Source organism: Nipponia nippon, unplaced genomic scaffold (genome assembly GCF_047370975.1).
Source record: "Nipponia nippon isolate SJK-2023a ecotype South Korea unplaced genomic scaffold, ASM4737097v1 scaffold_5, whole genome shotgun sequence".
NCBI lineage: Eukaryota > Metazoa > Chordata > Aves > Pelecaniformes > Threskiornithidae > Nipponia > Nipponia nippon.
Window position 1 is genome coordinate 73,148,960 of NW_028262369.1, and position 27,089 is coordinate 73,176,048.

The 27,089-nt window shown below is 36.6% G+C and overlaps 1 protein-coding gene across 8 annotated transcripts in view; it reads left to right on the plus strand.

The window, feature by feature from the left end:
* The window catches only part of PDE1A (phosphodiesterase 1A), a 183,699-nt gene that overhangs the window by 57,963 nt on the left and 98,647 nt on the right, over positions 1 to 27,089 (plus strand). Inside the window, exon 1 of one of the 8 annotated variants that reach the window (XM_087732397.1) lies at positions 661 to 1,065. The exons of the other annotated variants lie outside the window; for them this stretch is intronic. Coding sequence (XP_087588523.1) covers positions 1,013 to 1,065 — 53 coding nt within the window. The 5' untranslated portion in view covers positions 661 to 1,012. Of the gene's footprint in view, positions 1 to 660; positions 1,066 to 27,089 lie in introns of those variants that run through there. 8 annotated transcript variants of the gene reach the window in all.

The following is a 27,089-nucleotide window of genomic DNA, read 5'->3' on the forward strand; positions in this document are numbered from 1 at the left end:
CGTTCCCGGGAAATGGCATCTCACCTGAACCACTCATGACTTCAGTTCACTGAGAACCACAGTCAACCGCTTCTGCTTTATAGCTTTCTTTACAGCCTGTGTTTGCTGCGGTTGAATTCTTCCTGATTTATGTCAGTGTGATGTCAGAGCAAGTTTTTCAGTTTGGATCTCTGTTGAAATCTTATCCTGCAAACAGCAACAGTTTGCTACTGTCACTATCTGAACTTGGTCATTTTTGTTTTCCTCACTCATGTAGTGTCAGTTTGTTTTATGTAGTTATGGTCCTACCAGCTGCGAACACCATATTCTGCTTCAGCCAACTCTACGTTATTAGGTTATGAATGCTAAAAATTATGAGCAGTGCTTTAATTTGCATAGTTATATCCACACATCATCCAGAGTGAATAAAAGCCAGATTGTAAAATAATTACAATCTCTTGAAGTAGAGCCAGCCTCACAGACCAGATCCATCAGTCTTCATTAATTTGTATACAGTTCTTTTACCAGAACAAACTTTCTGAAGGTACTCGCGTGGGAATGCTGAAACAGCTGCACAACTTTTATTTTGAAGAAAAAAAAGTTGAGCCTCGGAACACTGTGTTTTAAAGAGAGAGAGAGAGAGTGACTCTGCATTTAAGACTTTGACCAGCATGTGTAAGAAGTGCTCTCATGGCTGGAATAATCTAACAATTTTTTACCTGGGTAGCACTTGGCAAAGCTCCCCTTTTTTCTTGCACAGTTGAAAGGAATCCAGTACAATTCTGTGCTTCAATCAACTTGACTCCAGTTTTGCACAGCCTGCCCAGTTTGGTAGCACACAGCCGTGCCTGGCTTATGTGGCCTCTATGGCCCTTTTCTGCTCCACTGTCGGAAAGAGGGAGGGAGGCTTCCCCCAGCACCAAAATATCATTCTGTGTGCTCTCTGCAGCACAGTAGCTAAGAACAAGTTTCCCGATTACTTCCTGGTCTTTTTGGAGTTATTTGCTGGAAGAAGTCTTTTTCCCCACTTTAAATGGATGATTGTGTTACAATCAAGAAAAAACATCTCCAAAGACCAATCTTTAGGTAAGTGATGCTATTATTACTTTGAACTGAAAACATTATGAACTTCACTCTCTACATCCTATTTGTTAACTTAAAGTTATGCAAACACACAAAAAGTTGTTCAAGAGAAAAAGTTTAATATTACATAGCCTAGTAACAGATGATTTTGGTGCTCAGAATATTTTTTTTTTCACTTGTACTGAGACTTTATAGAAGTTCTTTTTCTTCTCCTCTCAGTCATCTGCGTTCTCTAAAGTTTTGTGTGGGATTGTCTTTATTATGAAAGAGGAGCAGCATAGCTCTTGAAAACTTTTTTCATGTGTTTTGTTTTCCTACGGCTCTGCAGTCCCTCAGTGTATTCTGGAATTATAAAATTGTTTAAAAGTGGAACATGGTTCTTGGGTGGTTTAGCTGATTACGTCTGGATGGCAGAATTTTAATACTTGAAATGATACATGTTTCAGAGTAAAGTAGCTTGCTTGCTGGGACGTGCAGACAAGTGCTTAAAGTGTAACTGATCTGTAAGACTCTTCTGATAGGAAGGATTGAAGTTTAAAGAGTAACAAGTTGGAGTTTTTGTGAGGTGGTTCTTCAGTGCTTCCTACATATGTTAGTTTGATCTATCAAACGTCTTTCTGATTATTTTATATTCTAAAGTCAATTATAAAATTCTTTTTACAGATCAGGATTAGATCTAGTTTACTTGTGCTTTTTACCACAGGAGACCCCTTTCTTTGCTTTGGTCAGTCCTAGCTTCAGACCAAGTGACCTTGAGTGGGAAATAATGTTTCTCAAACTACTGTGAATAAGGATGCAGTGACTGTAAGATTAAATAAACCTGCAATAGTTCACACTTCTATTTATGGCTGGTGACATCTTTAACAAAACTCCAGCTCTTACTGGGTGATATCAGTAGGGTATTGTAACCACAGTGTTGATATGACAAATAAATATAAGATTATGGTCCCAGAGCAAATACAGGATTGTTATTTATTGGACGGCCACTACTGATGTCATACATTATGGGAGTACAGTAATGGTTGATATTGCAGCTCCAGAGTAAGTTCAGACAGGTAGTCATGCCAGGATTATGTCCTACTAATGTTACATGTGGAGAAATCTTTCAGTAGTGTTACAGTTACGGTGCAGAAAGAGATATTAGAAAGTTACTATGGGAGTGAAATGACTTAACCATTAACCTTAAATTTGAATGTCCTGTGTGGATTTGCTATGCAATTTATATCGTGAATTAAATTAAACATTTTGCACTTTGCTTTAATAAAGTGGAGTTAAGAAGTTATTTCACAGAAAGCTTGACTGACGATTAAGAGACATTTGATGTTTTCGTCAAGTGATATCTTTTTATTTAAACTAATAGTTTAATTGAATATATTTCTGTTTAAACATCAATAATTATTTTTAAGGATCTATGATAATTATCCAATAAACTGTAACTTAAAAAAAATATTTTAAACACATATTCTTCACAGTCTTTTGGGGCCATTAGAACTGCGGGTGAATAAGTGCATATTTCCTCATGTGTTCAGGAATCTGCTATAGAGATCTGCTGTAGCTAGTGTAGTACTGGATAGTTTGCAAGAGCTTTCTTAACGGATGTTTCCCTAAATTGTCTTGTGGGAGTGAACTTAACTCAATGAAATACAAGAAGTTTCAACATTTCTTACCGAAATCCATCCCTGCAAATCAGTTCTAAATACAGAACAGCAACTAACTACTGTTGGCATGCTTAATCCAGAGCAAGAAAACCCCTAATATGGAAAGCCCCTTAAGAGTCCATGGTTCTGCAGTGACTCTTCTGGCAAAAGATGTCTGTAATACTAGAGTAAATGCTTAAGAAACGTTTCCAAGGTCAAGACCAGCATAATATTTTAGGCAGCTCAAACTGAAAGACAATCTCCGTATGCCATAAAGATTGTATCATGTACAGTAAATACAGATGCTATCATAGTACATTAAAGAGCTGGTTTTTTTAGTGTGTGTTCATTTTCCTTATGACTTTGGAAAATACTTCTCCAGTGAAAAAGTGTTCCTATACAAGAATAGTGAAAATTTAGCCTCAGTCCTTTTAATCCTGTAATTTTCTCTCCATATAGGTGAAATGGTTTTACTGGGCACAGACAGTACATTGAGGTAACTGAATCAGCAGTCTAGTCAATTTTTCCCTCAAAAAGAAAAGAAAAAAGAAGAAAATATGAAATTAGCCAAATCTTGTATATATTTATGCTTATCCATGCTTCATCTACAGCCAATACTAATTATAGTTACTCTTAAAAATCAGGTCTTTCTTGGGAGCTATGTCAGAACTTAGTAAGTGCATACAAATATCTTCCTACTTAGCAAAGTTACATTTACAGTGGATCTGTACTTTTACTTGAGTTGCCTTCCCAGTAATGTAAAAAATAGGTTGAGTATCTGTTCTAAATAATCCCTTCAATGTCACCAATCTTCTACATAAGAATGGGGTAGGTATTATGTTTCAAGATGGGAAACTCAATAATAAAAAGACATTTCTGACTAATTTTCAGTTTTTTGTAAATTTTTTTCCTGAGCTGATGAAGAAGTAAACATATTAAAATATTGGGAAAGAAGTGTAAATTTTGGTGTTTGCTACCTAGTAGTGCTTGGAAATAACTAAAAAATTCATTCAGAAATATAACTGTGTGAAAAAGCCAAGCTTATGAATCACATTGAATTGATTACTAAAGCACATCAATTTGGATAAAATTTTGTAATTGCATCAGGATCCAACTGCCAAATACTTAGAGACTCCTGTATTCCTTAATATCAAAAGAACAGTCTGCTATATGCAAAGATATATTTCAACAGAGCTTGTAGCATGGATATTTACTGGCTATTTTAATGCTAACATAAATTACTGAGGACATTCCGTATTTTTATTAAGACCAGCATCTTGAGCATGTTTGCTATAACTGGAGATGGTGAAATTAATTCAAACAATAAACAAATCAGCTTTCTCAAAGAAAGCAGTGGGAGCTTCATAGCTCTGACATTTAAAATTGGACTGAATAAAGCCATATAAAATATGCTTTAGGGAACAAATCCTTCCCTGCCAACTGCATAGATTAGATGACATAATAGATGTTTTAGTTCTCAAATTTCTATGATTTCTATTAACATAAGAATCTACACAGTTGATAGTCAAAGCTTATACTGAAGCTAACATTCTTCTGCACTCTGCTTCAGTTTTCAGGGGGGTGGGTTGTGTGACTTTGGTCTTCTTGGTCTTGACTGTGAATGGAAGCAACAGGATTAGAGTATCACAAGAGAAGTTCTTCTGGTGTCTTTGCCTTGCAGGATCCAAGAAAGCCTGGAATTATTTCAAGAAACCCATGGTCTTTTGAGATTTCCAGATCAATGGCAGTTGGATAATAACAAATAATTTGTCCTTGCTGTGTAACGTCTTCAATTTAAGACTCTTAATGTGTTTTAAAAATATTAATGTGTTAGCTGCAAAATACCTCTCTCTTCTGTTCTGCACATTTTCTGTGGTCTCATGCAATTTTGGATCAAGGGTTTTCCCTTAGAGCAGTAGGGAAAGGAAAACAGGGCTCATGGTGCTGAAAGCAAGAGAGAGAACAAGGGTGAAAACCACTTGTTTTCCAGCCCTTCAGTGAGCTCTGTTATTATCTTTTCTATGGTGTCTGCATATGAGAGAAGCTCCTTGTACTGTTGCTGTTGTTCCAGTATCTTTGTTCATTATGCATATGAATGTTGTATTAACTGCAATTAACTAGACTGGATCTCTTTGTAACTTTGAATTCTCCTTTACTAAGAAAATGACCCAGTCCAATCCTGTGGTCTCGTGCTTCTAGTCCCTTAAAATATATATGGCTGATTCATTATTTTATTCTATACTAAAATCAGGTCCAAAAATTGGATGCTGATCCTCACTGTAATCCACTGGCAGAAACTATTCCAACATTACTTTTACACCACTCCAGGGCACATAGGTAATTATATACTGTATATACTGTACAGTATATTGTAAATGTTTACAAAGACCTGGTTTCCAGAAAATGTTTATACTGCTGTAATTTGTGCAGCAAGAATAATCCATATCAATAACTTCTGCGGTTTTTCTCACTTTCATGCAGTATAATAAAATATAGAAGGAGCATGTTCTGCAACTTCTAGATATTGTAAGTTTTTGGCAGAGAGTCTTTTCCTTTTGAAAAAATATACTAACAAGTATTTTCGAGCAAGAAATAACCATCAGTGTAATGCTCTTACATGGCTTCTCTTTTCTTTCTTTTCTTTCTTTTTTTTTTTTTTTCTCCTGGATGCTCAAAATATTCCCAAGTTTTACCAAGTACGAGCAAATACATCCTCATACAATGCTAATGCAGTAATTTTTTTCCTATTTGTGAGTTCTATCTTACTCTCTTTATCCTATGGCTTCAATATAGTATGTACTAAACAGGTATATTTGTGTTTTGCATGGGTATAACTGATGTTTGCACCTTTTCAATTAGTGTCTGTAGAAAAGGTACCAAATCAGAACAACTAATGAAGAGGAAGCAACTTACTCAGTAAACAAGAAAAAAATTATGTACCTGTAGGAAGCCTAGAAAGTAGTAGATTTTAGCTGCTTAGAAGCTCATAGGAAAAGGGATATTTCTCCCTTTATTTGTAGTGGCCTTCAAATGGGTCCAAATTATTATTATCTTTATACTGTGTGTAGGGAATAAGCAGATGTATGGGAAACTTTGCCAGGTTTATGTTGAATTGTGCACTGCAATTACGATGAATGTACTTTATATATCATTATTGCTAGTGATAGCTTAATTGTAAATTAATGTAGCATATTAATTTAATGAGTGACAATTTATTCCTGTGATGTAGGAGTAAGGTGGGCAGGGAAAAGAAGATGCAGTCATCCTTTGCTTCTTGCTCTAAGGAAAGGCTGGAATGTAAAAACACAGCTCCACAAGAAGACCCTGAAATCACAGTGTGTTTCTTGGTTGCCCCTTGCCCTAATGGCAAAGTTTGCTGCAACGTCTGCAAAGCTACGTATAGTTCATAGACATGGCCATCCTGTTGGTGATGTTGCTAAAGGTATTTTCTGCTTACCTGCTTGCTTCTACCTCTTCCTGTGTGGTTTAATGGCTACACTGATGGATAAATACCCAAAGATATTATATAGTTGTGTGTTAGTTTAAACCATCAATGGTTTTTTTAAATGGCAGTACCTTAGAAGAGCTAACTTACAAATTAGAATGAGAATGAGGTTGGTGTAAAAAAGTAATAATAAAAAACCTGGGCTTTGAGAGGTGGATCAAGAGGACAGGAGTGTCTGCTTCTAGATTTGACTGAAGCAAGAAGTGAAGACATTTTTAAGGAATATCCAGAATGTTATGAAGCATGTAAAAAGTTCTTAGAATTCAGGCTAATAAATTACACTGTTTTTGAGAACCGTGGCACTTCCAGAAGATGTTGGAAAGGAAGATAAAATGTAAAGCAGAACATAAAAAAATTTGGACAGTAGGTGGCATTTTGTAAATTAAGAAAGCAAGAGAAAGAGACCAGTAGATTAAGTAGGGGGAGAGCATGGAGAATCCAATTTTTCAGACAGATGATACACATTTATTCAATAAGTAGATTGAAAGGAGGCAGAACCGAGTACGTTAGAAATGCAAAAGAAAAGGAACAAATGTCTTACATTAGCTCTTGTAGCTTAAAGCTGTTCAGATGCATTTGAACATCTGTCCAAATGTTAGTATTCAACCCCTTAATCATAATAGAAGAAGGTGAAGACATTTTAGAAATTCCAGCAAGAAAAAAAACCTGATTGAAATTAAACGAACTGGTAATATGTTATAGTATAGCGTGCTCTATCATATAGGTAGCTTGGCCTAACCAGATTGAAATAGGAAATTAGCAGAATGTTTATAGCCATCCCAGCAATGGTAGTCTAGATTGCTGTTGAAGTGATGGGGGAAATCCTGACTGGTTTTAAGAATGGACTTGTGAAAAGGACCATTTGTTCTGGTACATTCAACAGCGGAAAACAAAAGCTATTGATGGATAAGAACAATCACATTTTTTATATTTTCATCTACTGAACTTCCTAACTTAAGACAGTTCATTAATGAGGGCATGCTTATTTATTTAAGTGAAAACCATTTTGGTTATGTTGCTATATATCCAGTTTTGTTCTGTCCTGGGTTACATTCTCTAGGGAACATACCATATGAAAACCAATATTGCCTATGTATCTCAAGCTTTTTCTTACAACTTTCCCTTTACTTTTTTCCTACTTAATCAAGAACTGATTTAACACTAACTTTGACTGTAGACTTCTGAAGAGGAAATGTTAAGTGAGAACCGATGTGCATTCAGTGATTAACATTTTCATCTCTAAGAATTACTTTTAGTTGGAATTAAAGTGTCATTTGCATGGTTTGGAAGGACATTCAAAGGAAAGTCAGATTATGCCTCAGCCAGGATCAAAAGGAGACAATTTTTCAGATAGTAGCAGAAGAGCAGCAGCAGATCAGACATAGGTAGTTGCTTTTCAGAGGAGTTAAGAAGGGAAGAGTGGAACTTCTATTATCCCTGAAGAAATAGGAGTGATGAGCAGTGACTGTACAGCTGTCACCTGGCTTTGTGGCAGTACTCCTTTAAGAGGAGAAAGCAATGAAGAAGGTACAAGAGAAAGTTCAAAAGAAGACAGTGAATTTTTTTGCATATCCTAGAAAATAGAGAGGACAATAGACAGCAAAGAAATTGAATTCTGTTGAGATCTGAGGCTGAATTAATTTTTTCCCTGGTGGGGAAAAATTTTTTCCCCTATTTTTCTCTGAAAAATCAGGAGTGAAAATAGAATTCATTCTGGGGTGGAATTAATTTATTCTGGAGGCAGACTGAAGAAGTAAATTATATCTGCAAGCATTTGGGGTTCTGGCACTGTGAAACATTGTATTGGAAATATGTTTCATCAGACCTAATAGCCATAAAACCCCCCTGTTATGCTGCATTCTTCACTTTTTTGAGACAAGGCCAGTGAGTGAAGAAGAAACACTGTAAATGGATATGATGAAAAGAAAAGCACTGGCCCACCACACAGATTAGCAGTGATTTATATTTTCAAACTGGTAGGAAAAGGAGCTGTAGCAAAAGGTAAGAGTCACTGTTGTTTCACAGACCTTGCGGCCTTCAGTTTGGTGGGAGAGATTTATTTTTACTCCTCCCTTGCATTATCCTTTTCTGGAAAGTCATACATTTATATCACCTGGTAAGAATACTCATTTCAGCTTTCCCGAAGCATTAGTTCTTGCAGTTCCCACAGAGTACATAGCACCTGTCTTGTCTCAGGTTAGCATGCTTCATATCTGTGTAAGAAAGCCCATGATGAAAACTGTAGCTTGTCCAGTGCAGCGGCTCCATGAAGAAAACTTAAGGAGTTAGCAAAGGAAATAAGCCCCATCTTGCATGTTTAAGTAATAGGCAGGTTTTACATGTTGTAAATGCAAGAATTTTTTAATTTATCTATCTCTGTGGTGGTGAGAAGGATGCATTGGAGCATGGCTTAGCATCTGGCTGGGGTCAGGGACCAGAATGAAGGTAGGTCTCTTGCCTCTGTATCTGGGGGTGGAAATTAATGGAGGAGGGAGAGGAGGCTGACTCCTGCTGGAAGCAGCAGCAAAGAGGGGAAGTGAACTTCCTTTATACAGTTTTAAAACAGCTGTTTCTATCAGACCAGGCTGAATATCTTCCGGCATAATCCTGGCTAGATCACAGGGGTCTCATGACCTTCGGTTTAAAAACCAGACTAGGATGCCTTTCTGGGTTTCTAATTTGCCTGTGTGCACATAAATGCACTCAAAGCAAAAGAAATTGTGATTCGCCCATGTAGCAGAACCATGTATATTGGGGGTTCGTCACAGTGTTGAGATGCTCATTAGCATTTGTTCATTAATCTGCTTGGAAATTATCTTCACGAAATAGGAGAATAAGAACAGGGTATCTCAGGAAGACATGACATTTAAAATATTTTTCATTTTTTCCTGTAACAGACTTAATATTTCAGAGTATTCTGTGTTTATAATATTTTGGCTTGCCCTTAAGGACCTAGCGGATAATGCCATTAAAAGTTGATTTCCAAACCAGGAGAGAACAGTAGAGAACAATCCAAGCCAATATTCTGTTTATTACTGGATATTATGGGAATCTTGACTTCTGAAATGTTTAATTTTCTGTTAAACAAGCTTGCACTTACAAGCATTCATTTTAATTCTTCAAAATTTCTCCTTTTACGTACATAAAAAGGCAGATAATAGAAAAAATGACAGAAACTGTCTACCCACCTAAGAATGATAACTATATTGATTTACTTTTTAAATGAATCTGAAGGTGAAAACAGGATTTGGCAAGGCATTAAAAAGAGTTTATATTTTAAATATTTCTAACTTTTTGACATGACTATGATGCCTATAAGACAGTAATGACAAAGTAATGAAGAAAATTAGCAAAGCCAAAAGAGGGACTGGAGAACAGTTTACATAAAGCTTTGGAACTGTTATCCCGAAGTATTTTCTGAATTCTGCTCTCAAGAATGATTTTAAAGTTGTTTTAAAAACGTGAATTTTGATGACCTTCATAGACAATTGCATAGGCTGCATTGGCATAAACCTGTGGTTTTCTGAGCTCAGCTGCTAGTGTGCAAAAATGGACTTATTGGTATGTTCTCTGTTAAGAACTTAGTTGGCCATTGCAACACTTCATTTAAAATGATACCACTTGCTTTAATGTTCTTTTCTGGCAATCTGGTTTTATTGAGAGTTTGGAAACCTGAAATTCACCAGGAAAGAGAAGAGAATACAAAGCACTTGAAAGCTTCATGCGTAATACAGGATCATCTAGAAATACTAACTTGACTAATACAAGCAGTTCAGTTGTTAGCCTTAATTAATATCTTAACTCGTACACATAAACTTGTACATAGCCTTAAATAAAACTCTGTGTCTTCATTTATATATTGTGATCTCAGTGTAAAATTAGCCTGCCCAATGTAAAACTAACCAGAAAAATGTAGATTTTCTTCTGGTATCAAGCATAACTAATTTTTAGCTTCCCTATGTGTCTCTGCAATGCATTATGTCATATTGTGGAGACATAGCAAAATTTTTGTTTTCAACAAGAAGCGTGTGTGGAAATGTAGAAAAAGAAATATTTTCCATTACTTCATCTTTAAGTTTTGAAATTATTACTACAATACTAGGAGACGTAAGTCAGGAATGATTACAAAAAGAGCAAAGAAAGAAATTGCAAATCATGGAAATATGATTTATTGATCAAATATTTGTAAAAGTTATATCCATCGTGAACTATAATAGGTGCTTTCTGAGCATGGATATTTATAGATCATTGTACTATTATGAAAAAGCCTGCCCTCAATTTATTAATGTTGAAGATTATGCTTTACCATAATAAGAATAAATCCAACATTGTCTATTACTACTTTTTGTACTATGTTACCATTTAGTAGGCTCAGTCCAGATTGAGAGCCTTTTATGCTAAGTGGTGTACTGATAGAGACTGTCAATGCATTTTGATGATGGATTCACAAAAAGTGAAAAACATTAGAAATCTCATCAAAAGAAGAGGATAATTTGTGGGGATGGCTGTGGATGGATGTTCAGGGGAAAACCAGGCATGTCATTGATGCTGGAGGTGGAGATCAGTTCATAGTAAGAGTAGAGGAGGAGTCAAGCCTTGCTGTTTTTAAATGGAGAAAATCACTGCATACTGGTGGTGGGAGGGGAAGAGACCTGGGTTTTGGGGAAGGTTGAAGAAAGAGCTGGCAATTTTGAGTGGGAAAGGACATAGGAAAGGAGACAAGTGGGAGGATTGGGCATGGTGTAAGCAAGTGAGGCTATGTTTACATTGTAAATTAAGTCTGAAAAATCTCATTCCCTTACCTCCACACACCTTGCAATGGAGACGGGGTTTCTCCAGCACTCTGTGTGCCCATTACTGCTCCGGGAGCCACTGAGGCGCCCCACAAACTCATGCTGATGCATATCTTGCGATGACTGCAGAGTGACTCCTGGCAGTGTCAAACCAGGCTTTGAGTGTTGCTGTTTCCACTCCAAGGTCTCTCCCTGCTGCTCCAAATTTCTGTGCTTCCTCTATACTTTTTTTTTTTAAGCTGATTCCTTTGTTTCAGAAGTCTCTTCATAATTCCTTGGTTAATGTTTAATGTGGCTGATGGTCATCTTCCTCTTTAACGTAAACAGTTTTGGGAAAGCACCCTTTAAGAGAGTTTTGTGTATCCCATCCACACACACTATTTACACTGATGCACCTATTTTAACAGCTGATGTTATCTGGCCCTTTTGCTGTAGATGGACCCTGCAGACACCCCCACAGATGCAGATGAAGAATTGGGATTTTAAATATAGGATGTCAGCACCAGAAATGAACTTGATGATGATTGGGGTGAATATGTAAATATATAAATACAGTGACTTTAGTGGCAGAGGAACACGGAGAAGTTGGATAGGAGTTTGTGGAATTGAGAAAGGGAGGATGATAAGAAACTTTACAGAAATAATATGAAGGGGGAAAAAGAGAGGGGGAAAAAAGAAAGAAAAATGGATAATAAAGAAGTTAAAGCAAAATTAAAAGAGGAAGAGAATGAGTAACAGAATACAATGAGTAATGTGGAAATGTAAAGATAAGCAGGTGGTAAGCTGACAAAGAAATTAATGAGAATATGGTCATTTGCAGTTTTACATGCTTACTCATCCTTTAATACACTAAAACATAAATTGTGTTAGTAAGTCCATGTTATCTGTACATAGACTACAGATAGTGACACTGGTGAAATATATTAAATATTTAATGTCAGCCTGATGGTCTGTTTGGGACACTGCTGGTGTGCTGTTTTGTACTATTCCCAGGCAAACTTTTCCAAGGTTAATGATGAAGTCAAAAGACATTGCAAGATCAGTTGTTGAGTCATTTTCCAACTGGCATGAGTGAGCTTTGTAATGTTTTTTGTTGTTAAAAATGTCTGACTCCTTAAGGTACTTTAAGGGATCTGAAAAATCCACTCAGGAAGTAGATCCTGGTGGTTCGTGGGTTTTTTTTTTGTTTGCAAAAATTAAGTAAAGCAATTTCCTGATCACCAGAAATGTTAATATACAGCTTTCCTTCAGGCCTGCATCTAGTATTTGAAACATTGCCTGACACAGAGAAATTGTCTGCCTTATTGTTCTGTACTGCCATTCCCGTTGTTGGAGCTCAAAGGTTTTCCGTCCATGTTCAGACCTTAAAGAATGCTGCTCTTGCCATATCATGGTTGTTGTTATACACTGTATGGGTAAATGTTTGTAGTTTTTGAGGAAATTAGTTTGGCCTCCTGGTGGCATCAATTGAGAAGCATTTTGTGCTGATGTGATCATTCTTAAATTATTAATCCCCTAACTTTAGAAAACCCAGTTTTCAGCACCAGAATAACAGGTCCTGTTAGCCTCTCATTTGAAAACTAATCATGCGTTTTCTTGTGGCTTTGGATAGACACGGACTGGAACTTTTGTTTTATGTAAAACAGGTAAAATGCATTGGTGTAAAACTAATATATTGCAGTAACCTTCTCTGTTGATAATAGACAATTACAAGGAATTGTTTAAACATTGTTGTGAACCAAGTTAATAGCTTCCTTAATGCTGGAGAAAGGGTTTCAGCGCTTAACATGCTTCATAAAAATTTAAATTAAATGAATATTATACCTGAATAACTGGGATGTTTTTTTTCTAAATAATTAACAGTATTTTCTTGTTGTTTTGAACAAAACCGATTTACCAAGTCCCTGTAAAAATGCATATAGATTTTAAATAATTTTCGGCAAGACTGATCTAGCCAGAATGATTGCCCCTTCAGGGCCCAAATTAAAATGTACTGTTGTGTTACCAGGTCTCCCCTTTTACATTCCATCCTCTTGGAATGTAAAAAACACCTTTAATGACTCTATTACCTGATGTAAAACCAGACTACATAAAGGTTCACTTAGGAATCCTGAAGTCCGTGTCTTAGCCCAGGTTGAGCTCCATTCTGCTACTGACTGCTTCCATGACCTGACTTAGCTTCTTTGCATATTCTCTCAGTGTCTGTGCACTACAATGAAATATGCTGTAAAAACATACCCAGATTGAAAAGTTTGTTTCCTGAGGGTATGGAGGAATAGTTTGCCTGCGATTCCTTGAAATGGACAGATTATTCCAACAAGAAGTTATTCAGGGTTTAGTTGATGGAATGTTTAGTATGTCTTACTGTACACACAACTCTCTCTTGTATCACCTCACCAAGACTTGCTTTTTTATGTTATCATCCATTCTTACTCACGTTATCATTCTCAATGTAGTTTCCAGATTGTTTTCTGCATTGCTGCTGCCTCATCAATTGTCTCCATCTCCTTTCTGTAACATTTTTCAATTGTCTATATTAAATGTTATTTTGTGTAATGAGGAGCATTTCTCCAAATGAAACATTTACCTAACCTCCTAGGTACTTGCAACTTTAATCATTCTGTTGATTTTCATAAGCTCTTATCACTGAGCTTTATTTCTTCATCCAAAAGAATATGCAATAGAGCTGAGCTGGTATCTTACGATACCCAGCTTGAAATGTGCTCCTTTGGCAGTGAACCATTGCGAATTACTTATTCAACCAGACATATCCTCATATTAGGTAATTTCATCAAAGTTATATTTCCTTACTTTCTTCATGAGAATGTCTCAGGACAGCAGGAAAGACTTTATTAAAGTCAGTATATTACGTAAGCACTTCATCCTTACGCAGTAGACCAGTTAGTCTAGCAAAGAAGAAAATTAAAGAGGTTTGACGTGATTTGGTTTGGGCTGTATTTAATTACTTTTTGGCTGTATTTTAATTACTTTTTTAACATATATGCTCTTACAAATGGATTTATTACCTATATGAGATTTATTTCTTTCTGTGAATCTTAGTTAAACGGATGGATATATTTTCCAGGTTCTTCTTCATCTCCCCAAAGATAAGTACTATGTGCCTTTTCTCAGCCCTCTAATACCCTGTCCCTATTAGTTTGTGAAGCTGTAACTAATGACTGAGAGCAAGATTCAGCTAGTTCCTTAAGTATATAACTGAATTTCATCAGGCTTTGCCTATGTGAATCCATGTTAGTTTAATTCATTTTATGCCTCAGCCTTTCTGATTTCATTCCCATTCATACTGTATTTCTTCTGTTCCTTCATTTTTCCTTCCTTTTCCTATAACTGTGACCCCCAAAGATTTCATCATTTTAAGCAAAATCCGTTTGCAGTTTCCTATCATAGCATATTTCTATTATTGTGCGTAAAACTGAAATAGTGGCCCATCATCCCTCTCCTTCTGTAAACATCTCTGCTTCTTGAAACAATTAGTTGCCCCCAACTCCTTCCTATATACTTTGTGCTCTCTGACATATTATTATTTTACAAAAAGACCCTCAGAGCTCTTGTCTCATTATCTTTATGTGCTTTTGGCAATTTCTGTTTTTTCTTATCTTGGTAATTTTCTGTAAATTTGCTTCATCATTTGATCCCTGTCGTAGTCGTTTAATAAAGCTACTTCTTCCCAAAGGCCCTGTATTTTTCCAGCCTTTTTTACTTGACACCATTTGTCTACATATTTATTTCTGATATTTATTTATCTCTTTTTGGACCTTTAGCTTCAGCTGGAAGTAAGAGTTAGAATGCTTGCTGTGCCACTGATTGCTTCACTGCTCTGAGGATTGTGTCTGGCAGTGCCATCAGTGACCATGGATGAGCAGCAGCAAGCAGAGAACTGATCACGTGCCTCAGGTAGAAAAACAGTTTTTGGCCACTATCTTGCACTGACTCCTCCTAGCAGAAGTGAGGCGTGAATTCTCTCATGAGCAGGAATCACTTCTCTTAATAGAGATTTGGGATCTTGGTAGATAGAGGACTTGCACTGAAGGTTGAACACTCTCTGACATGTGAGTAGGTACGCAGCCTTCATGAGTTAGCTAATTTCCTCAATCCTGCACGTGTCTGTGTTCATCTTGTTGATTAAGTCCTTTGTTCCATGAAGTTTTGCACTCAAACCATGCCCTCCTGCTGCTCTCCTGAACTATGGAGGGACTTCCTTGGCAGACATCTCCCAGACTATGTGGTGCTTCTGCCCAGCTTTCTTTGGCAGAAATACAGAGTCTGGTTATTTGCACCAGGGTGGATGTTCCCAGTGTCAAGATCATTTTGCGGGCCGACTTACCAGATGCAGACTGAAGAGGAGATATGGGTGTTGACATCATTTTGCTCTACACCAACTCCGATTCTTCTCCTCTGTAACATCTGAAATAGCGGCGGAAAGACCTGTCTCTGTGACTGTTCTCAATAGGTAAATTTAGCAGGCAAATTCAGTTTGTCTCCCAGCTTCATCAGAGTACTTCTGCACAGCCAGATTAGGATGACATCAAGACCATAGTAACGCCTTAGCATACCTTATAGCACACATTACGAAACAGTGTGTGTTAAAGCTTGCCTAACAGTTGGAGGAACTAGATCAGGGCTGCCAGAGTGAGTATAAAGCAAAAAGGGAGAACCAGGGTTCTAGTCAAAAGACTGGGAAGACATGGTCATTACTGTGTCATAGCTGTTAGGAATCAGCTCTCAGAGGAAGCCCAGTAGCAGCAACTTCTTTGTTCTAGTGCAGTCAAAGAAATTAGTTTAAATCATTGCCAAAGGAGGTTGAAATTAATCCGTTTGACTTGGCGCTGAAAGAACTGCTCACATGGGCAATAAAGCCATGAGTTACCACCTCTCATTTAAACACGGAATGTGACTCCAACTCAGCTTAGCATGGGCTAACACACCAAATGCAAATTTATATCTGTTGTGCTGGTAAATAAGCTGTGAACAAATTCAGGGATGAATGCAAAATGAATTAACTGTGCTGAAGACTCTCTAGAGAAGTGTCCAGTTTAGTTTCTCTTATGAAATTAAGAGAAATTAACAGTAAACAAACAGCATGGATTACATATATTACAAATTCTTCATGTTTAAATGTTTAAAAGCACACCCACTGTTCTACAAGTGTTCATTTAAAATAAGAGGGTTTTTTTTTTCATACAATAAACTCTCCTGATTTTGTATAGTGAATATTCACAGAATAAAGAGTGACTGGATGAATTGGATTGCTAACACCACTGTCCCAAGATGTTGTATAGATCCTGAACAGATCCATTAATGTGGTATTTTTTAGGCTGCAACACAGATGTGAAACTTCCATGTAAAGCGCTCTTCTGAGATTGCCAAGTATGCATTTTTAGAAACTTGCAGACTGGTTTGGTATAAGGGATTGATTTCATTATGTCCACATTTTTTCCTGATTATCCTTTGATGGTGTTTCTTTACTAAGTAAAGATGTGGTCCTGCAAATAATTCTGCCCATGGGTAGTCATTATAAAGAAATCAATGAAACTGCACATGAGAAAACACTGTCCTTCACAGTTAGGGTTTCACAGTATCAGTCTGTAGAAGGTGAATAACCTATCCAACACTGAATTGAACACAGAGTTATTTTTAATTCCATTCCTCTACTAATTAAAAGTAAAACATTAAGACTTCTGCAGTACGTGGAGTCATGATCAAATTACCTTTACATAAAAAGGATCATATTTGTAAGAATTTAGAATGTAAAGCAACCTGCCCGTAATTGTAAATTTTTCTCTTTATGGGAATGTAGTCAACAGTTTGAGTAAGTGTGGTATACACAACTGTTGTTGATTCAGTTCTCAAGATAATATTTCTTAATGCTAATATTTTAATTTTAAAGCTCTATCATGTAACTTTACAGAAGCTTTAGTCCAGCGGCTGAGACAGATGCTGCATATCTCTCAAGCTTGATGCTGCTCAGTGTGAAGACCAATTGAGAAATAGTCTGTTATCTTTATCATTTACACAGTGCAGATATATAATATCCAATGATATATTGCAGAAGGAAACTGAATATTACAATTTCAAAGTATGTAGGAAATTTGAAAACTGGAAAAGGGCTTTAGAGATTGTTCACTGCTCCAAGAGCAAGAATCAATTGTTTCAGGTCCTCTTCTGTATAGCAATTTGCAACTGAACGAAGCAGGCAAATGGCAATTAGGAATGGTTTAATGGTCGTATATTTATTTCTTTATTATTTCTAAATAAATACTGGTCCATTTTAATTTATGTATTAATGGGTTTTACAGACAAGAAAGGATTACTGTATTTACCTGTGTTGACTTCATGCTTAATAGAGTACACATAGTTACTCAGAATAAATCTCTGCTTCAAATCCAGTAATATTTATTAGATAAATCATCTTTTAGAAAAAAAAATGGTTAAATGATCAGTGATAGGGATTCTCCCATACTTTTTGTAAATTATTTCAATGCTTAACTCTAGTGTTATTTTATCTAATTTAAACTTCTTTCAATCCTCTTCTATAATCTTGCTAGATTGAAATACTTCTCTTTTTAAGTTTTTGTCCCTTACTTAGGCATTGTAGACTGTGTGTTAGGAACTCTTTAAAGTGGCTCTATTTCTATATATATTGAACTCCAGAAGTTTTACTGTAAAGCATTAATTCCCTTATATTCATGGATTTTCCTTCCAGTTTTATAGCCAGTTTTCAAAATCTTCCTTGAATTATGAACACCTGGTTTGACTGCAGTGTTCCAATGCTGATCTCACCAGTGCCAAACACAGAGGTATATCACTTATACATCTACTTAAGATTTGCTAGTTATATGCCCAAAACTGTAATTTACTCCTTTTAGGTACAATATTCAGATAACTCATGTTTTGCTGGTTATCCCTCATGATACCTATGCAAGGCTACCTTTATCTGTTTATTTAAGAGCTCAACAAAAAAAGTTAGATCTATGACATTTATTCACTCAAACAAAATGAAACAAATACGACTTAGTTCAAATTATCTGACCTGATATGAAAATACCTAATAATTGGATCAGAAGGTATTCTGGCTTGGCCTCATAGTGTCTTCTTTTTATATTTTACCACTTAAATTAAATATCTACTAGGATAGAAACCAAGTCCAGTTTATGGCTCCCATGCTAATGTCTCAATCACTGAGTTAAATAACTATTTTCAAACTTAGTGCAGTGACTATTTCAGTACTCAGCAAAAGAGTGACTGACGATCTGCTTTGTGATTGTCATATGGCATGACAATTAGGACACTTCCATAAGGCATCAGAGACCCCTTCCATAAATCAGACAGAGCGTAGATTTGAACAATTGCAAACCATAATGAACAGATGTGGATTAAACTGCACTGATGGTTCTCAGTACTTTATGAAATCTTCTATCGTTTCAATTATGTGTATCTTTTAATCAGATTTTAGTAATTAAAATCACAATTAAAATTAATTTATTAATTAAAAGCAAATACATACTTATCAATGAATAATTCCAATTCAACTTCTTATCCAGCCTTCTAACACTAGGTGACAGTCAACAGAGATTTGTTACACACAGTGTTATTTGGCTCCCTTATGTAGTTTCTTAGTGTCTATCTTGGTACCCTCCAAGGGATCTAGGTTTTATTACAGTACTGTACCATGCTTAAAAGAAGTATTCATCTTCCGCATCATATTTGCAAGGCAACAAAGAGACTTTCCACTCCAAACCACATGGATCCTGTCTCTCTGTAGTTCCCTGCACCAGACATACTTAATTTCCTGCTTACAGGGATCCTTCTGTCTGGGCCTCAGCTCTTCAGATGTTACCTCTTTTTGGTCACCATGGGGTATCTCAAAACTCCATAAGGTTTCACCACAAAGATCATGAAAGATATATTTATTCCTCCTATTGCTCAGTCTGTTACTGATCTGGTTCCCTTGGAAAAGAATTTTCAGGAGGAGGAATAGCAGATGCCAGTATATTTGTCAGCACCAGCTGAGCCAGCCATCCTTTAATCATACTCTTTTATCCCAGATGATTACAAATCCTTCCAAAATCTTATGAGAAAAGTTGCTTGACATCTATGTGGAAGCAGCCTAGGAAAATCCTTACAGTGTTGGATGTATTGCACACAGCTGTGCCTAGATGGATGGCTTTACCCATCAATGAAGCATTGTTGGACATGGTGAAATTCCTTTGGCAAGCAACAGATTCTTTACCACCAGTCTCCAAGAGAGCAGATTGTCATTAGTGTGGGCCTTCATGTGAGCAGTTCTTTACTTGTCCTCTGCCGGACTTTCTGGTGGTAGAAGCAGTGAGCAAAAATTCTGAACAGCAGTAGTTTTAATCTCTGCCATATGTAAAAGTCTAACTGTAATTGTTCTATAAATTCCAACACAGGATTCCCAGACCCCCTTTACAGACTAATTTAATTAGGGCCGGAGGGAGTTTTAAGTAAGCCCTTTATTAATGATGCTCAGCTTGTAAACAGAACATCACTGAAGGCACTTTACGCTGGTTCAGTAGATTCTTACATACGTTGCAACAAGTGTCAGGCATTCTTCAGCATTTGAGACAGTTCTTTGAGGGTTGCAGTTTTTACTGAAAAAAAAATTAAGAGGCTTTACAATTTACCTTAAAGATTCCAGTGTAATGGTAGGGATATCAGAAGTCAGATCTCCATCTTCAAGAGGTAATTGGGAACATGATGTCAGAAATAGGTAGGCTCTGCATCTGTCCTTATGTGAGAGATGCTTCAGTCCCTTAATCATCTTTGTGTCCCTTCGCTGGACTCATGGAGCAGTCTTGTTCCATTGGCGTGAAAGTATTAAGCACCTACTTAGCGTAGTTACGTAAGTACCAGTTCCTGTGGACTATGTTCCATTATGTCAGTTACCAGATATTAACCATATCAGTGATACAGTTCCCTATGAAATGCTTCTGGCAAGGTGATAACCAGCTCTTACAAGGACTATTAATTACATAACAATTCTATGAAAATCCAGAATGTTCCGGTATTACCAAATCTGGACTTAGAGCAGATAGATCCAAACTGCATCAAGAAACACCATGTGTACAACATCAGATCCAAACAAGGACATATTTTGTTTGACATACTTTTTTGCAAATATGCAAACAATGTTTTGTGGTAAGTAAAACTCTCTTTGGTCCCAAACCTCTGTCTCAAAGCATGAAACAGGTTGTTGCAGCTTCATAAATCTAGATTTAATTTTTTGTAGCTCTAGCTAGGTAAAGGAGTCCTTCCACATGCTGTCAAATGTAGAAAGAGTGATTTCTGGGATTTTTTGTTTGTTTGTTTTGTTTGTTTGTTCAATGTTCAGGATGTAGATTAAGTCTAGGCAAAATTGTGATGGTCTTTATTTTCCCTAAAGTGGTCATTAAACATGACTACTGGCTTGCAGTTTCAGCAACAAGAATTTTGTGTCCTTGGAATCTTATAACAGAGGTCCGTTTTATGTAATTTAAAATTTGTTAATGAAGTTTTGCTATTTAAGGCTTCCAGTTAAAAGTGTTCCTAATTTGAGCAGAAACTGATAAAATTATAGATGTAGGAATATAAAGTTGCCTTTTAGGATAAAAATGGTATAAATCTGCAAGACTGAAAGTTAAAAGCTATTGTTAGAAATCGATAAATCAGGCTTAGAAATGTGCACTTCATTTTGCATAAAATGCATTTACTAACTTTTAGCAATTCTTTCCATTTTCTGCTTTGACAATATTTAGCTTATTTCAGACGTTTGGTCCCAATTTTTCTACTGAGCTGTGAGGAGGATTAGTATAAGATTTTCAAAGGTACAAAGGAAAAATGTTCCTTAAGGATCTTTGAAAATGTTTCCTGAAAATTGTTTGTAGAACAATGAATTTCAAGATGCTGAAAAATGTTTCAGGATCTAATACTGGCATCAGATACAAGATGTGAGGAAGCTGATACAAGAGAGCCAACAGGCTTTTGGAATGAAAACCTGGGAGACATAGGAACTCTGAGGTTTTAAAATTTATCTTTAGTCTTGACAGATCTCCTGGAGGCAACTGAAGAAATGTTTGCAGGCATAACATTATTTGTGGATATTTGATTGTAAACATGTGGATAGCCATATGGTAGAACATGAAAAGGTATGGGAGTGATGCCCTGTTGACCATGAGTGAAGAGAATGAATCTACAGAAAATTAAACGTGGAGCGGTAAACATGTTCATATAAAGGAGTTACTTGCTCAGCCCTCATTTAATCTCTGAGACCTCTAGGATTACCTCAGTTAAGAGTCATAGTCTTAGAATAGCAGGGGAAGAGGACAGGAGATTTCTGTGAGGACCTTCTGACTATTGATTTCACATTTCCTTCCAAAATAAGCCTCTACTAACTACCTCTCAGCAACTCCTACAAAACTTTATGGTCCTGGCAATAAATAACAGTGGTAAAGCAGCTTTACTAAGAAACTGTAGAAACCTTTAGAACATCTTCAAAAGTTGAACTTTATATACATATATGTATTATTGAGAATAATGTTTTATTTTTATCACTGTATTTTAACTTTAAACCTGTCAGGTCATACTTAAAATAAGTAATCTCACTCTGGAGTTATGTATGGAGTTGGTTAGGAACATGTGTAGTTTTTCTTTTCAGGGATTTATTTTTTTCTTTTGAATACCTCCCAACACAAAGAAGTACCCTTCATTTTTATTGCCCTTCTTGGGAAAAGCATCTCAAAACATTTTTCTTGTTCAAGCTGGAGTCATGATATGGACATCTTTGACAATATCTGACCTTGGGCAAAGTGTTTCTTTATGGGGTAAGTGAATAAGTAAAGAAATGTATAAAGCCAGTTTCCTATATTTAAAGTATTATCTGTTTATCTTTTCCATGATGGTTTCTTATCTGTGAGTTTTAAGTACTCCATAGATATAATTAAGTTGCTTTTCTTTTCACTGTTCATGGAACATTATGCAAAGTACAGTGATTTCTGGCTGTAATAAACTGTGATTGAAGTGGACAGGAAAACCATCGCTCATTTAAGGCATATACAGGCTGCTGCCTCTATGCTGCTTTAGAGATGAGTGCTCTGTCTCCTAGTCAAAATATTTCACAATAAAAATTTTACAGGATGGAGACCATTTCCAGAAACAAACTGTTAATGTGGATATGAGCTGGAATACCACAGGAAAACAAGTTGTGAGGAAATGATGTTTAAAGGGAGATGAAAAATATCTTAACTTCAAACAAATTTATATCCTGTGAATGTCATTTCTTGAATGGGAGGTCATAGTCTGCTAAGACAATGATGCCCCATCTGCAGCCCTAATAGGAGCCAAATACTATGGCTGTGCTCTCTTCAGTGCTAATGCAGTATTTTTAGCATGGGCTGTAGTAGGTAGCTGCAGGAGGAGACGGGGGAGAGTGAGCATTTCAGAAGGAGAATAAACTTGTACGTGCAGACAGGCCTCCAGGCAGTAATACAATTCAAGTGGGAAATAAAGACAATAAAGATACAAATGTAGTAGAAGTAATGGAAATTGCAAAATGCAGTTGAGCTAAAGTTGCCTGACACTTTGATTATAAAGACCTGTTTCTTTCATTTATAACCTTGTCAAACCTACATTGAAATTTTCCATGCTAGGTGTCTTTCCCAGGCTGTATTTTTTTTTTTTTTTTTACTCATGTGAAGGTTTTAGCCAAAACAGTACATCCATTTCTGAAGCTAGGCAAAAAATGTTGTTTTCCACTTGAACAAAACCCTACTTTAGAGCGGTTCTTGGGTTCCCTGGCACTTGAAATGTGGCAGAGAGGTCATTTTGTCATCTGCATTGTACCTGTTACTGACTTCATGAAGTTTTATCTCAAACTGATAGTAATAACCTTCTACTAAATTTGAGTTTTAATAGACTGGGTTTTGGCTTGTTAAGCACGGTCCCCAGGGGATTCTGTCCAACTCAGAGAAGGACTGTCTTCACAGCTCCTCTGTGCTGACTGGGTTGGGTTTGAAATTACAAAGCAGCTATGCTAGGGGACTTTCCAAGATAGTCACATTGTTCTCCAGAGTGCTTTTGTTAGCAATTTTGCTTGAGATTCCTGATTCCTGCAGGCCTGAAGCTCAGGGCAAAAATTCAAGGTTGTCAAAATGATTAAAGCTACAACTGCTACATAGAGCTGAGTAAGAATCTGCTCAGTAAAGCAAATCAAAAGCCCTCACACATCCTGGGTTTTATTTACATTCATGTGAAAAAAATAAAGAGAAAAACATCTTTATTTTGATGCCAGCACGATTTCAGTATGTATTCAGGTTGCTTTCTTCCCGATAGCTCTATGTACAATATAGTGCAGTTAGTCAAGAAAGCAGAAAGTTGAAATGCTGGTCCAGCTTTTGGGACAGATTTTTCTTTTTTGATACCCTACAACTGAAGTCCTGCCATGCACAGCTTTCATAAAACAGTAGTTACCTAGTTACTTTTGCTGCAGAAGCAAACTTCTTTCCTTTTTTATCTTCTTTTTTAAAACCTTTGTAGAAATAGAACAAAATGAAACATAAACCAGCACTATTAAATATTTCCACGATCTGTTCTGGTCATGCCAAAAAGGCTATTACAAAATTTGCTCTTGAAGAGAAACAAAAGAAGAACATTAAATTTATCTAGGGACTTCTACTAAACAATGAAAATATCGTGCATTCTCAGGGAGTATATGAATCAGAAAAATACAGTGAAATACTTGGTTCTGCTTTTAGTATTTATTTTAGTTCTGCTTCTCTCTGCACTGGTTCATAAAGCACTTTCTTCTTTCTCTTGATAGTTACTGCAAAGAAAATTTCTAAAATCTGTTTTACTATGAGAACGCAGTACCATCATCAAGGGAACAAGAGTGCATAAACAGTGCATTGCTTGGCAAAGTCACTTACTATCCTACCCCCACTTCACTTGGTAATTTTTGGTATGATGTGACCATCTGAGTTTTCTCAGATGAGAAGGTTTATAGCGTGTAGGGAGCAAAAAGCTCATGGGAAAATTCCTTTTGTAACCTTTTCTCTGTTATTTTTCTTGACTGTTAGTTCTCTATTCTCATCTGTGTAAAATGTGTCTGCTGTAGTACAACTGTTACTTAGTTGCTGTCTTGATGTGAAAGTAGAGTAGAATTATTCATAAAATTACTTCAGTACAGTTTCTCACTGATGAAAAAAGGAAACTTGGATTTCTTTTAAAAAAACCCTAATAATAGAAAAGGGATATGAACTTAAGCCATTTTAGCCCTGGAATCTGGGAATTCATTTCTGTCTGACACAGAACTGGTGATCAGCCTACAGTTTGTTTAGATTGTGTTACTTTTTTGATTTTTAAAAAAATAATTTAATTTTCCTTCCTCCCAATAATCTTACACCACATTCTATAAAAAGAGTATGAAAGACTGATGTATATCATTCTGTGAAACTGCGTATTTTAAAGAGAAATCACAAAGCTTTTGAAGGCTGGGCTGTTCCTCACCGTCTTTACATTGTGTTTATTATTCAGATTTGAGTGTGCCCAAGGTATTTTAGGATTCCGATATATTCTGAAAAAGGAGGGGAAGACATTCGTTTTGTGGATTCAAAATAGTATTTTAGTAAAATTATAATTTCATTTAAAGCTACTGATTGCTCAGTTCCCCTTCAAGGAATACTCAAAAAATAGTGAATGAACAGCTGTGGAGTGTGAGCTGTCCACTGTCTTTAAGTCATATCTCTCTGGGTTAAGATTGTGACCTAAAAGTTGAATATCCTGAAGAAGTGCCTGAAACTCTATTCTTTGCTTCTTAATCTGTGTTAAACACGGATGTTCATGTTCAGTGGTCAGTTTGTTATCGAGGTCTTCCCTGCAAGCATTGATCATGTCCCCAGATATGCTTTTAGAAATAATACAAGGGCTATCATTCATTACTTTATGAACAAAATTATAATAAACAATGTGAAAAGTAGATATTTTCTGACTTAAAATATTTTCTGAAGAGTGGCATTCTTTTACCTTTGTTGTTCTCATGTTTAAACTAGTATCTGCTCATGGAAGGGTGAAAGATTGCAAATAGTTTGTATAACATTACCAAGTTGCCTGTAGTGCTATGCAGCCCTCTTCAAAGAAATGTGGGCAAGAAGTCTGTTTGATCATTAGTGCATGCACAGGTAACAAAACAGTTGCATGGGAAATTGTACTAAGTAATGATTTTCCGTGCTGGGCCTGTCAGCAGTTTTGAAATTTTCCCAGGGGAGAGGAGAAAGGTACAAAATGGATGAAAAAGCAGATTTACTTGTAGATTTACTAACACTTCAAAACACCCTCTACTCATGCCACTTGGTTAGGATACTGCATATACTAAAATAGACTTCTTATGGGAAAATCACTACTACAAGTTGCTTCCGCTGTTTGTTCCATAATTCATATTGATTTCTTTGCTGAAACTGTCCCTTTGATCTCATTGATTGTAATCACCTTTCTGTTTATCTTTTAATTAATTGTTGCTCTGCTTAATTAAAGTTGTGTACACTTCATTAATATTGAATTTCTTCCTTATAGTTTAGCTATTTACCAGCTTCTCTTTTGCTGCAAACTTTGTCTATCTATCTACTATATTTCTCAGTGTCACCTTGTTTTTCCAGATATAAGTGGCTTAATAGCTAATCTAAACTGCAGCATACACAGAGACCCTCTTGCATGTGAGCACATCTCAAGGCTCTAATGTTCAGTTAAACTATCTTTCTACAAATATAGGTATGGAAAAGAAATATGTCAAGACTGGCATTGAAAACATTCACTGGCAAGGTTTTCCTCTACGGAGATCACAAAGATTACTCAGCTAATGCATTGTTTTCTCATTCTGATGTTAGGTATGACCTTGTGCAATAGGCCTTTTCAAAGAGTGTATTTCCTTTCAAGATACGGTTTCTGACTGCATCTAAGCTTGTTGGCATCTTCACTCTGAGTCTTTGTGTAAGGAAGAACTTAAAAAAAAACCCACAGTAATTTGGACCTGTTGCTGGAAGTAAACAGACTTACGAGGTTGCTGTGATGGACAAAGCTGAAGACAATTAGGTATCAAACTGGGTGGCCCATAAGCCAGAAACACCCCCAGCTTCTTAGTGGGTCAGTTTGTACTGTCATATGAATTTAAAAGGAACATAATTCCCCCCCCAAAAACAATTATTTGGTCCCAACAACGATGCGACCTTCGTTGTACACACACATGATAACTCCTAGGATGCCAAGTGAGCTTCTTAACTGCGATGACTGGAGGTTATGCTGTGCTCAGAAAAACACAGGCTAAGTGCTGTTATAGGGATAGCTTTGGTAAGAAACAGCCTATTTTACGTTCCAGTGAGATTGGAATAACTACCTGCAGTATTATTGAAAGTTTCACACTACACCTATGCTACACTGAGGCCCTCTTGGCTGCGTGTTTCCTTCTCCTCCCTGTCGCAGCAGGATGCAGCAGTAGCCAAGAGCTGAGTCAGTTTAGGCAGGTGAGCCGGGGGAAGCCCCATTCCCTTTTTTGTTTACCTGGGTTATGGAGAGTGCTTTCATTTTCTTCAGCGTCCCTTCTGGAGAAACTGGAAGGAGCACGTGGATGACAGGGGAGAATAGAGTATGGTCACTGCACTGGATATCGATCACTGCTACCCCCATTTGGTGGAGTATGAAGTTAGGTCTGGCAGTACGGAGAGAGAGCTGTTCTATGTAAAACACTGATACAAAGTTCGACCCCGATATACCAGATTCACTATTATAGTCAATAATTCACATAGATACACAGTATTTTCAGTAGTAAAGGCTATGAAATATTGATCTCAAGGATCGTTCCCTGTAGATATGCTTTATCACTTCTGCGTTGGTAATTTAACTCCCCTTGTGTATTTAATTATGCTGACATCTCTGAATATAATGCCAATTTGCAGTGAAATTAGGGCCAGTAGTAGACCTATTACCATTTAAATTCTACTTTCACCCCTGAAGTACAGTCTAAGTTTATGTTGCCTTCTTCAGGGAGGTACATGTCCCTTGTACAGCAACAGAAATCCAGAAGATGGA